Below are 13142 nucleotides of genomic sequence, written 5' to 3'. Positions count from 1 at the left end.
ACAAAACGTAAACCTTGTTTTTAATGTTCCATAGGCGTACCGTAACGCTATAATTATCCAGTGGCGTAATCTGTGACGACATAACCGTAAGATAATTACTCTCTCTCACTATCTTTCAAGGAACATAATTGTGTTTTTCTTTTTTTTTGTCTTCTTCATACTAAAATACGTTACTTCATACTCGTGTAAAAAATAATACGAAATTTTTAAAAAGGGACAACGTGCGAAGACATTTTAACATTTTATTTCATTTTGTCACCTTGATTTAATGACGCTTTATGGTTATTCGGTTTTTTTTATTTTCTTTTCTTTTCTTTTTTTTTTTTATTATACTTACAACTAATTCTATACTTGATTTACGTAACTGCATTACTGATTTTTTTTTTTTTTCATTTTATTTTATTTTATTATTTTTATGATATAAATCAGAAGGATCACATTCCTGTTGTTGGAAATTATTTTAATTGAGTATTATTATTCATACGTCCTTGTGCTATCTTTCGTAAAATATTTTAGCCTTGAAGTATCTAGCTTGTAGGTGGATTATTATTATTATTATTATTATTATTATTAATTTCTTGTTCCACTCATTGTTTTATTTTTGTTTTCGTTTTAGAAATTGGTTTTAATTTGTTCGATATTTTTACGTCTTTCCAAATGAGTGAATGTTCTCTTCAAATTACGAAGCTCGTTTTGCAATTTGACGAAATCTAATATTTCTGGTACCTAAGATTAATTCATACACAAATGTGAACGGTGTAATTATTTAAAAGATAATAATTATTTATTAATTATTATATATGAGAAAGAGAGAGAGAGAGAGAGAGTAATACTTCGTATTCGTTCATTAATTTTGTCAATGAAGTTAATTGTTTCTTAGCTTTTTTTATTTCTTGTTCGGTTATTAAACATTTCAATTGTAAATCTTTCGCTTGATGTTCGTTCGAATGAATTTCTTTTGTGATCGAATTAAACAACGACATTAAATTTTCTAAATTTCGTTTATATTTAATCAACTTCGAATTGTATTGCACTGAAGTTTTCATAAAAAAAAAAAAAAAAAAAAAACAAAATGATTAGATAATTATTTGAATATTCAAATTAAATTAATTTAATTTTTAATTTATGTTATATTAAATATTTAATATTGAATTTTATTATTAAATACCCGTGACACGTTTAACGTCGATCAAAAATTGTCCACTTTGATTAATTTGTTTTTTACAATCCTCATTTTGTATTTTCAATCGTTCGAAATCAACTGGACGTAGATCTTCGCCAAGTTGTTCCCTTTGAATTAATTGTTTCTTTGCTTTTCGTATTTTCAATCTGATCGTAGCACTTTTTAATCGAACTTTTTCAATACTTCTGTTAATATTTTTTAACCAATCTTTGATAAACCTTGAAAAATCAATACGTAAAGAATATTTTTGCTTTAAATTTTCAATTATTCACTTTTGTATATTATTTATTATACTATCGTTTAATTCTAATTATTTCAATTGTTAAGAAAAAATTAAATTATTGTTAAATTAACTTGATAAAAGTTTCAGCTGGTATTTTGCCAGTAAGATGATCAATACCACCGATGACTATATCATTTTCAAAACGAACCCTCGTATCTTTAACATCGCGAATACGAACTTCAAGTTCTTCGACTTCTGCATTAAATTTAATGTCTTCCTTGCGATTAGATTTTTCGAATAACAACAAGTTCTTTTTAAATTCTATTATTTCATTTTTCATCATTTCCATTCTTTGTGGTATAGTTATTCTAAAACATATCACAGATACACTTAAATATCATTTAACAATTCTAAAACAATATTTATTTTATTTATACAAACACATATAAGTAAAAAATATATATTACAATTATTTCAAATCTTTGAAATACCAAACAATTTATTTACAGTAATCATTTGGATTAATATTTTTACGAAATTGAACTGAATATCAAACAAACAAATTTTTTATATTAATTTATATTTATATTATAATATAATAAATCGTAAAAAATATATTTTTCTTCAGAATGATAGAGTCATATTGTTAATAAAAATTCTTGAGCATTTTGGTGTTAGTATATTAAAGGTTTGATTAAAATTCAATTGTTAGATTATTATAATATTATTATCAGACGATTAGAGATCGATACCACCTCAATCTTCTCATCATTGGATCCAACATTCCACGTCGAATACCAGATTGCATACTCCACATACTTGGTGAACCTCGATCACGAGAGCTTATAATACTATCAGTTACACTCCTAGTCGGTGATGTCGATGGTAAAAACATGCTTCTCTGCGTGCTCTTAGATGTTTCACTAATAGTCTCATCTATTTCTAATATCAAAGTACCAAGATTTAATAACAAATATTTCAATCAATATTTTATTGTATATTCATTTGTGAATCAAACTTTTAAACCACCCGTTAGAAAAACTTTTTACTTATACGAGGGAATTTGTTTCTTTTTTTTCTTTTCGTTAGAAATCAATTTTTTAATTAAAACTAGTTTAAGAATTTTGGGATTCTATTAGGAATTTTTTGAACAAACCTTATAATTTAATTTATTTATTTTTATTATTTAATTCGAATAATTATTATTTCGTATATAATGAATCAGATTTAAATTAAACGATTTTGTTTGAATTATTGTTGAAATTAATAGAGAAATAATTTAATATATATATATATATATATAAATATTGTTAATAAATTTTGTTTACTTCGTAACATTTCAGGACTGTTTCTTCTGAGATATCTTTCGAAAAAATCGTTCTCCAATTCTAATATCGTTTTCATTTTTATCGAACTAATTAATAAATCTCGTAATTTATCATCCGATATATCTAAAATGGTAATAAAAATGTTTTAAACAATTTTCTTTCTCAATATACTTTCTTTAAATTAGGTTAGATATTTTTTTTCTTCTCACCATCCCAATGAACATCATCCTCTTCTTTCGTTTTTACGTTGCTAATCGTATAAGGCATCGTTCCTAATTTATTTCCAATGAATTTAATACGTGTATTAGATTTTCTAAATTTTAGAATTTATTAGAACGATCTATCCGTTTCTTTTTCTTGGTTAGAATCTCATCGGTTAATTTTCATTCAAACTCGTTCGATAGTTTAATGTGTTTTTTGTTTTTTTATTGGAACAGGATTAGTATGATAAGTATCGATTCAGATAAAATTAAACAAAGATATAATTACGACAATAATTCAATTATTTATTTCACTTTTATTAATATTGCATACAATATTGTTAACAATAAATTATATGTTAATTATGTTTCATCGTACGATGAAATACCTTCCTCATTTATTTCGATATCATCGATGTATAAAATATAATCGATACCAATTTCTTTTTGATTAGAACTAGAGGATCTAATCACTGCTGGTAATTCTGATACCGTAAACAGCATTTCGGCTCCACCATCCATAAATTCATTCTTAAATTAAATACAAATATGCATAAGAGTTACTTTATTTTTTTAGGTTATGATTAAAAAGTGTGTCTACGAAGAAACGAATCAATGCATGAATTAATGCATCATTTTGTTTAAAGTTATAGTTAAAAATATGTCTACGAGAAAATTAAGTCAATGAACGAATTAATTGCATTCGTAGATAGATGTTTAAATTAAATACAAATATGCATTTAAGTAATCATTTTTTTTAAGGTTATGATTTAAAAATGTATCTAAGAAAAACTGAATCAATGGACGAATTAATGCATTGACTTAATAGAGTTCGTAGATACACGTTTAATTATAAATAATCAGATTATTGTATAAATAATTAATTTTTTTCTTTTAAATAAATTACCTCGACATCAATCAGTTCCCCATTGATCCACACATTTTGGGTTTGTTTATCTGTATAAAAAAATCATTGGAATAACAATTAATCGATTAATCGATAAAAACAATCTTTTACTTGAAAACAAAATTGTAATAATTATTACCCAATAAAATTCTATATTCGTTATCTCCTATTTTAGTTACCCAAGATTTCAATATTTTCGATTGCGATTGGACAAAATTTTTATAATTTTTCCCATTAACCCACAACGTGTACGAATATTTAAAACCTGCAAAATTTAATTCTTTCTCAAATATATACGAACGAACAAATAAATAAAATAAAGAATAATCTAGAAAAAAAAAATATAAAATAAAGAAATAAATAGACACAAAAATAATGAAAATTTACACAATTTTGTAGTTTTGAAGTAAATTTAAAAAAAAAACAAAAAAACATTTACGAATATAATTTAATTGTTAACGTTTGAAATAAATAAGAACCTGGAATGGGGTCAACTCTAATGACAAATTTGGTCCCATTAAAAGTGAACAATTCGTCACCGACTAAACGAAACATCCATTCTCTACGTACTAATTCTTCATTGTCAATTTTAACAATCCGACGACCGGTAGCAGTCCCATGTTCAAATTCGATCACATGGTTACCATCGTTCAATGGTACCGTCCACCTTGCTGTTGGTTCGTTCGATGATTCTAACGCATGCAGACTTCTATTGCGTACAATATATTTTATTTTAGAAAAAAAAAGAAAAAAGAACTACCCTTTGTTTTTTTCATTAAGCAATTTTTTTCTTACTTAATCATTTTGTTCATCGAATTGAAATATTTCTTGGAGTTATTTAACTTAATTATAATGATTTATTTGTATTGTTAGGTCGTACTCACCGAAGTAGAGCGTTCGCCATATTCCTTACTTCACCTGTACACACACACACACATACATATATACATACACGTACCTTTTTATTGATCGTATCATAACCATGGTCAGCGGTCAAATCAATAAACCAAACATTTTTGACGTCAGACTATGTAACACTGAACGAAGTTGTAAAAGGTTATGATAAAAATCATTATTTTTGTATAGTAATTGATTTGACATTTTTTATTTTTTAAAAAGAAGAACACCTTACACCTTGAAATACAATGTATAAAATGATATTATATAAATCGTTTAACGATAAATAGAAATTTATTTGTCATATAATTTTTAATGCATAATTCAACGAATAATAATAATATTATATACCAAACGATTATAGAATTTATTTCAAAAATTTATCGTTAGTTAAAAATGGGGTTATATAATATGAATATAAAAATTATATTGAATTTAATGAATTTAATGGGTAATGGCTGGTAATAATTTTCCTGCACACGTTCCAAAACCAATTCGGTAACCATCGCCATCGCAATAACCTGTTAGAAATTATGATTAATTAATGATAATTATTATTAATAATAATAATACGAATAAAATAAATTGACGATAATTACCACGTATGATAACTTCGTCGTTATCCTCGAGAAATTTTCTCGTAGAGCCATCTTTTAATTGAATTTTTTTCGTACCTTTCCAACAAAGTTCCAACATAGAACCAAACGATTCAACTTTCTGAAATTTTATTAATTATTATTGTCTATTAATTTGAACAATTTAAACAAGTTAATGTATTATCTAATTTATTGTCAAAGTTTTGCAATTTTTTGACTCGCATAAGTTAAATGTTATAATTATTAAAATATCAGTAAACCACACACACACACACACATTTCATAGTAATTTTTGAATATACTGACCTCGCCACTTATAGTACCGGAAGCCATTAAATCTCCAGGATTAATATTACATCCGGTTACTGTGTGATGTGCAAGTTGTTGTCGAGGAGTCCAATATAAATATTTGTAATTACTACGACATATTGTTGTAACTGTTCCATTTGGCGCTTAAACAAGATCGAAATATAAACAATTATTAATTTTCTAATTAATAAATCCCCCTCCACCCCATAATTATAACAACGACAAATGAATTATTTAAATACTTTTAATATCAACTTCCAATTTGATGTCAAAATTGCAATTATCCTTGTGACGAAGATAAGGAAATGGAATTGGATCCTGTTCGTGGTTAGGAATCTTAAATGGTTCTAATGCTTCCATGGTGATTACCCATGGTGAAATTGTCGTTCCAAAATTTTTTGCACAAAATGGACCCAATGGAACGTATTCCCATTTTTGAATATCCCTGGCTGCGATGATAAAAAAATGATAAGAAAAATGTTCTATTTCATTTTTTCTGATAATAATAATAATATTTGATGTGAATAATGATTAATATGCGTTACCACTCCAATCGTTCATCAAAACCATGCCGAAAATATGATCATATGCATCTTCAGCAGTAATCGGTTCGCCTAATTCACTTGGTGGTCCACCAACAAAGAATGCAACTTCCAATTCGAAATCCATTAACCTTGTTGGACTAAATAAAGGATCTGCATCAGGTATTGGTGTTGTTTGACCACATGGTCTTCTTATTGGTGTACCAGATACTACAACTGAACTTGCTCTGCCATGATAACCAACTGGAAGATATTTCCTGTATTCAATTAAACAAAAGAAATTATACAAATTAATAACATTATTTATAAATTATTTTTATAGATATTAATCAATCAATATTTAAAGTATAGTAAATGTAAATGTTTATTAAATTTGTTACAACGAATTAATTGATATATTTAATAATCAAAATTGTATTTTGATTGATCGTTAACGTATTTACTGAGCTGTTAGGTTTCTTTTTATTACTGCAATGGATACACACGCATACACGTTCCATTTAATCATGCTAATTTATTACCAATTAGGGAACAATGCGTTGTTCTTATCACGAAACATGCAGCCAACATTTGTTGCGTGATGAATAGACGAATAGAAATCAGTATAATCTCCTATTTTAGCTGGCAAATGCATCTGCACCGATTCCTGTTTTACGAATACCCTAAAATAAAAACCCCCCCAAAAGCAAATTAAATTTTATTTCATTGTTTTAAATCAAATCAATGATATTTTATATGTTTAAACATGATTTGAATCTCACTTTTTACGAAGTTTTTCTTCTTGCAATATTGGCGTATCGTTTGATAACAAATATTGTAATTTCGATCTTGCTTCCAGCCATGCTGGTCTTCCCAAGGCCATAAAATCATTGAGATAATCTTTACGAAAGACATCCTGATTGTTTTTTAATATCGGACCGTCGAATAGATGCGATATTTGACTCAAATCTAATATCTCATCGCCGATTGCTACTCCTATTCTTTTATTCGGCTAAAATTTAAATTGATTTTCTCAATTTTTTATTATTGTCAATACTATTTAATTTGTTTATTAAAAAAATAATCTTAAGTATACAATTGTATTAGTAAAAAAAAAAATAATCCATACGAATGTAATCATAAACATAAATTTATTATTATTATTGTGTTATATTTATTTATTATAATTAACGAAAATGATCGCGATTAATGTAATAAATTTATTTAAACACATTTTTAATAAAAATTTGATTTAAAAATATTTTAAAAACATTATTTCTTAAGATATTTATATATACATATTCATTACACGCAATGTTTACTTTTTCTTCACGCGTATTAACTCTCCTGATCTTATGTTTGGTTTTTGTTTCCGTTAGTTTTTCAATGTCACGAGATTGGTAAATACGATAGAAGGTTATAACGTCACACGTTAGTCATTCCTTTGTAGGATTTCGTACTGGCAACACGTATTCGTTGAATTTTCTTCAAGAAAAACATTTTCATTAAATAATACATTAATTTATTCGAAATTTTTATTAATTTAATGGGTCTCCGTACACAGCAACCTCCCCGTGGTGAGACCTGGGCAATCGATATTACTTGCGATGTTTTATTAATTTTTTGTTTAATTTTATTTATTTAACACAACGCAAGTACTGTCGAGCGAATGGCTGTGATTTTTCGCGATTTTAAATTTAAAGCATTCGACGATTATTTTATTCCGAATGCAAGCTCGTAATTTAACTTCATGACTTTTGTTTTTTATTTTCTAATAATACTGTACTAATTTTTTTTACAGATTTAGGTTTACCAATCATCGGTCATACAGATCTCTGCAGTTTATTTAACTTCGATGGTTTCTTTTTATTAGGTTTCGATTTACTATTGATTAGTTAATAATTATTATAAATCGTACGTTTGTTTAATCTCATTATTATTCATCGTAAAATTCAGTAGACGTTCGTTACAATTCCTTCGAGTATAAGTAAAAGTTAATTTAATTAAATATCAAAATTACATTCGGCCGATAACGAAAATATTTTTCTTACCGACAATCGATAAATGTATTATTTAATAAGAACAAAAAATTAGATGATACATATGTAAGAAAAAGTAATGAGAATGAATATATGTTAGAATACGATTGAAAATGATTTTATTTTTATACAATATAATAAATTTATAATTATTTACACGATTATCGTTTTGAAAAGTATAAATATAGTTATATTGCACTTACACGTATGACATAACCTATTTATTATTTCAAATCGATAAAAACAAGATTTATATTTTTAGTTAGATAAGATAAAAAATATGTAACTTGTAATTATTACGATGATTCGATAAAGAAAACTTACCTTATCTCGAGTAGAAAAGATACCATAAGGAAGATTTTCGATAGGATAATCACTATTGGCAGAGTACTTGACAAAAGACTTCATCTTTTTATTCTGTTATTTCTATCACAACTGTCGTCGTCGAGTCCCAGAAGTTTCTTTCTGCTTCGTAATAAAAAGTTTATTTTCAATTTAATCAGTTTACCAGTAGATACCGTCAGGGTCAACCAGTTTTAGCATTTATCGTCTGACTTAATTAATATACATATTTGCATTCACATATGCATACCTATTTACCAAGCTTAACCAGTGAACAAGAAAAACAAGTTTTTATTTATATTTCATCTCTTTTCTTTTTTATTTTTATTTTATTTTATTTTTTATATATAAATTAATTCGTCAAGAAAGTATACCGAGTAGTTCTTAAAACATAATTTTCTAGAATAATAATAATAATGATTAAATAGATAGTATTCAATCGATACGATTCAAAATCAGACTGACTATCGATTGAATTTTTGTCTATCTTAGATATTTAGAGATATTATCGAATAATTTTTCTTATATATTTTATATTTTATTTTGTTGTTGTCCTTTTTAAGGTAGATAAAAAGAGAAGTGTAGAAATTGTGATGTAATATTGACAAATTTGAGATAACAGCAGTTTATTTATTAGACATTGATATACAGTGGATAATTAGGGCGATTAGGTTGTCTAGGTGAGTTTGATATTTGTAATAATTGTTGCGATTACGACGTGCACAGCACAAACATCGTATCCAACGTTATTTCATTATTTTTCGTCGAATTTATTATTATCTCGAGTATGTTATCTTTTTTTCTTACTTTTTTTGTTAATTTTATTTTTATCTTTTTTTTTTCCTTCAGACGTTTCATTTTTTCTTTTTGCCTAAATGTTACGTAAAGTAACATTTTTTTTTACCTTACACGCACGCTTTGTTTTTTTCCCACGTTTCGTTTGTTTCATATAATTTTTGTGTGTTTTCATTTTTATTTCTAGTCTTATATAAATTCGTTTACATATCATATATATATATATATATTTATACGATTCACACGATGAGATACGATATTTATCTTCGATATTAATTATACAAAGATAATAATCTCCTATCGTGAAGTGCTAATCGATATTCTCATTATTTGGAAGACGTGTGATTTTGTTGTTTAATTTGTTTTATTTCTTTTTCCTTCTTTTTTCTTTTCTTCTCCTTTTGTTTCTTCTTAAATCAACACTTATTATATCGACAAGTTAGAGATTTGTATAATAGTTCATTCGATAATCGGATCGAGATCTATTTGATCGTACACTGAGTGATTTATTGTTCATCGAGAGATAAATGAATTGACATAATCGTTGCCCACTTATACTTGTGCCAATTTCTTACATATTTTTTTATATTTTCTATCTTTTTTTTATTTTAATAATATCAATAATAAATAATAATGAATGATCGTGCTTATTATAACGTGCATGGTGCATGGTGCATGGTGCATGGTGTATTGTGCATTGTGCATTGTGCATTGTGAATTGTGCATTGTACTTTGGTTCCTAAGTGCATTAATATTTAATTTAAGAAAAAAAAAAACGTGCATACTTCGTTTAACATAAAGTACAATGAATAAATCATAATTATTAATAATAAATTATTATTGTTATTTATTTTTTGTTTCTTTTAAGAACTTGGCATAAGAATAATTTACAGACCATCATTTTTTTTCTTTTTATAATTGAGAGGATGAATAATTTTTCGTTTTTTTATATTTTTTTCTCACAATTGCCATTAAATCACTCGATCTATTTATAGAAATTTACAAAAGAAAGGAAAAAAAGAAGAAATGTAAGAATCGTAAGAATTAAATATTGTCTCGTCGTAATTCTTTCATTCATACAAATATATCGTGTTCTTTCTTATTTATTTATTTGTTTGTTTATTTTTTTCTAATAGTGGTTTTTTTCATCTCGTAAGAGGGGTTTTTAATTGATTATTTTCAGAATGTCGTCAAGTATAACGCATGAATAAAATTATGGAATAAGAACAAGTTAACAATGATTATTATTTCGATAATTGTGTGTATGTTAGTTTTATCTCTCATTTTAATCTCTTTTTATTTTTTACAGGTATCGGTGGATTTGTATTCTTATATATTTTCATTTTTTTTTTAAATATATATATATATATATATTAATAATAATAATAATAATAATATTAGAGTCGAGTCAGTTAATGAATTTCTAGCGTTCTCAATATTGATGTTTACGAATTTTTATTAATAAAAAAAAAAAAAGAAAAAAATTGAGTTCTATAGATCATCTTCGTTCGATCGAGATTTTGTAATTATTTTATTCCTGTTTGTGTTTTATCTCTCTTTCTAACTGTCTATGTGTATATGTGTGTATACATAAATACATTTATTTACTTATTAATAATATTTTCTTTTCTTTTTCTTTTTTTTTTCGCTTTAGTTACATCTAAATACAATATATATATTTTTTTTTGTTTTTTTTTATTTATTTTTATTATTTTGCATTCTTTTTTCTTTTTTTTTTTTTTATTTCTTTTACATTACTTATACTTATTCTTAAACTTGAATTACTCAATACTGGCGAGTGAGTCGAAATCTGTAGAATTATATTCGGTTTGAAGTGTTGTCGAATAAATGAATATAATTAAAAAACAAATTAAATCAATACCAATTCCAAAAAAAAAAAGAAAGAAATAATTATCACGTAAAACCGAAACAATCGATAGCAAAATAATCAAACGTTTATTAACAAAAATGTTGTCCTCGTCAATTTTTAATATCAAACGATTGAAATTATTTCTATCGTATTTTGAAGGATTAAACAATTATTTAATAAATAATAATCAATTTCCAATGTAAAAAGAAAAGGTAATCTCATTTTCGAGTGTACGAAAAAAATCATTTGACAACCGTTCATGCGAATATTTGAAAAAGCATGTACTTTCATGGGTTTGTGTTTTGTATTTTAAAATTGTCTCAACACTAAATATATATATATACATATATTGTAATATTTAATATATATTCTATATATATATAATTCATTACACTTTGTTTTTTACTCGAACTGTTCAACAGTAAACAATAATAAATATTATATAGAATAATAATAATAATAATAATAATAATAATAATTAATAATAATTAATAATAATTAATAATAATAATAATAATAATAATAATAAATACGTAGCTATATTACAGGACTTCTCAAATTTGTCCACTCTGTCAGGAATTAGTCAGTTTCGTTTAAATTGTTTTTTACTATTATTATTCACCCCTTAGAAAAGGCTCACTATATATATATTTATTAATTAATATTCTTTTTTTATTATTTCTGCAAACGATTCGATAAATAACAATACTCTTCTTTTTTTATTTTGCTTTTATACATAATCGATTTGTTATATTATAACAAAATATAATGCACAGCATCGTAAACTATTTTCTATGCAAGAAGCACACGATTTTATATATAAACGCATTTATTTATTTATTTATTTATTTATTAATTTATTATCAGTGTGGCGTTAGTTTTTATTTCGCATACCTTTTACATATATATTCTTCATTTAATTATTATATCTCTCTATATGGTGTATCGTAATAGTTATAATATAATAGTTAATTAATTTAATTTCATTTATATGATTCATTTTGCGACATTCGTTGTAACTCGTACAACACAACAACAATAAACAACAACAACGACGATTTGTACAAAGCGCGTAACGCAAATTTTTTAGGATGCTTTTTATTTTTTTTTTTATTTTATTCTCAATTATAAATCGAACGAATTTAATCAAAAGTTAAATCAATCGATAGAATATTTCAAACAGCCGAGTATATTCAACGTAATTTATATTTTTATTTTATTTTAGTTCCTTTTTCTTTGTCTTTTTCATTATCATGGATTAAGTTTGAACAAATTTAGAAATTTGATTTTATAATCGGATCGTTTGATATCGCATAAAAAACATTGATTCAATTTATTCAATCTGAATTTAGTGTATAAAATTAATATATTTCGAGGAATATTAAAAATTGAAATAAATTATTCCAATCTAACGATTAGAACAATTAATGATAGCACCTTCAAATATATTAAATTGACGTTGTTATTGCTTCGATCTACTACAATAAATAAAATTTATTAGCGCATAATAATTATTCATTCATTATACTTCCATCTTTCGTTTGTATTTTGTAGTTTTTTTCATTTTTTATTATTTTCTTCTTCTTCTTATTTATGCATGTACGCTCGTGTATTGTATTTACATGCGTGATTTAGAAATAAATTAGATAGATTAGATGGATAGATAGATAGATAGATAGATAGAGAGATAGATAGAAGTGAAAATTTGTTATACACAATTTGTCATTAATTATAATATTTATTATAATTTTTTTTCATATATATATATATATTTTTTTTTAATCATACGGCCGGAAATATCTACTTTGTTGTTTAACTGGTTTGTTGACTTCATTTTTTTTTCTTGTTTTTTTTTTTTCTTTTAACCTTTTTTTTTTCGATTATTGCAATTAATTATAATATGGATATGCTGAGTTACTTCCCTTAAGATCT

The 13142-nt window shown here is 25.1% G+C and overlaps 3 protein-coding genes across 3 annotated transcripts; all 3 read right to left on the bottom strand.

The window, feature by feature from the left end:
- Positions 1 to 612: 612 nt before the first annotated feature.
- Positions 613 to 3001, bottom strand: LOC122515597 (coiled-coil domain-containing protein 113-like). The gene is made up of 7 exons (XM_043632997.1): positions 2944 to 3001; positions 2735 to 2857; positions 2162 to 2348; positions 1538 to 1774; positions 1169 to 1401; positions 834 to 991; positions 613 to 726 (listed from the first exon to the last, which is right to left on the bottom strand). Exons 1-7 carry the CDS (start codon positions 2999 to 3001, stop codon positions 613 to 615), a joined length of 1110 nt encoding a protein of 369 aa, XP_043488932.1.
- A 249-nt stretch (positions 3002 to 3250) lies between these two features.
- Positions 3251 to 4758, bottom strand: LOC122515437 (fas apoptotic inhibitory molecule 1). Its single transcript, XM_043632797.1, has 5 exons — positions 4726 to 4758; positions 4321 to 4550; positions 3981 to 4106; positions 3842 to 3891; positions 3251 to 3465 (listed from the first exon to the last, which is right to left on the bottom strand). The coding sequence occupies exons 1-5, from the start codon at positions 4743 to 4745 to the stop codon at positions 3298 to 3300; spliced, it is 594 nt and encodes a 197-aa protein (XP_043488732.1). The 5' UTR covers positions 4746 to 4758; the 3' UTR covers positions 3251 to 3297.
- A 368-nt stretch (positions 4759 to 5126) lies between these two features.
- LOC122515436 (fumarylacetoacetase) lies at positions 5127 to 8810 on the bottom strand. The gene is made up of 8 exons (XM_043632796.1): positions 8528 to 8810; positions 6947 to 7176; positions 6707 to 6847; positions 6189 to 6442; positions 5886 to 6092; positions 5641 to 5786; positions 5338 to 5455; positions 5127 to 5259 (listed from the first exon to the last, which is right to left on the bottom strand). Exons 1-8 carry the CDS (start codon positions 8609 to 8611, stop codon positions 5183 to 5185), a joined length of 1257 nt encoding a protein of 418 aa, XP_043488731.1. The 5' UTR covers positions 8612 to 8810; the 3' UTR covers positions 5127 to 5182.
- Positions 8811 to 13142: the final 4332 nt, after the last annotated feature.

This window comes from Polistes fuscatus, unplaced genomic scaffold (genome assembly GCF_010416935.1).
Source record: "Polistes fuscatus isolate 324 unplaced genomic scaffold, CU_Pfus_HIC Scaffold18, whole genome shotgun sequence".
Taxonomy (NCBI): domain Eukaryota; kingdom Metazoa; phylum Arthropoda; class Insecta; order Hymenoptera; family Vespidae; genus Polistes; species Polistes fuscatus.
The sequence above is the reverse complement of the archived record's forward strand: the minus strand, read 5'-3'. Positions and strand labels throughout refer to the sequence as shown.

What these genes read in the sequence shown, in the direction of transcription:
- LOC122515597 (XM_043632997.1), bottom strand. Translation starts at nt 3,001, where the DNA reads ATGCCTTATACGATTAGCAACGTAAAAACGAAAGAAGAGGATGATGTT. An exon ending in CAGTCCTGAAATGTTACGAA is followed by an intron (nt 2,349 to 2,734) that starts GTAAACAAAATT and finishes CTTTGATATTAG; the next exon opens with AAATAGATGAGACTATTAGT. An exon ending in CCAGCTGAAACTTTTATCAA is followed by an intron (nt 1,402 to 1,537) that starts GTTAATTTAACA and finishes TGATTTTTCAAG; the next exon opens with GTTTATCAAAGATTGGTTAA.
- LOC122515437 (XM_043632797.1), bottom strand. Translation starts at nt 4,745, where the DNA reads ATGGCGAACGCTCTACTTCG. An exon ending in ATGGCGAACGCTCTACTTCG is followed by an intron (nt 4,551 to 4,725) that starts GTGAGTACGACC and finishes TGTACGCAATAG; the next exon opens with AAGTCTGCATGCGTTAGAAT. An exon ending in GGGAACTGATTGATGTCGAG is followed by an intron (nt 3,466 to 3,841) that starts GTAATTTATTTA and finishes ATTTAATTTAAG; the next exon opens with AATGAATTTATGGATGGTGG.
- LOC122515436 (XM_043632796.1), bottom strand. Translation starts at nt 8,611, where the DNA reads ATGAAGTCTTTTGTCAAGTACTCTGCCAATAGTGATTATCCTATCGAA. An exon ending in TCTTTTCTACTCGAGATAAG is followed by an intron (nt 7,177 to 8,527) that starts GTAAGTTTTCTT and finishes TTTAAATTTTAG; the next exon opens with CCGAATAAAAGAATAGGAGT. An exon ending in AACGCATTGTTCCCTAATTG is followed by an intron (nt 6,443 to 6,706) that starts GTAATAAATTAG and finishes AATTGAATACAG; the next exon opens with GAAATATCTTCCAGTTGGTT.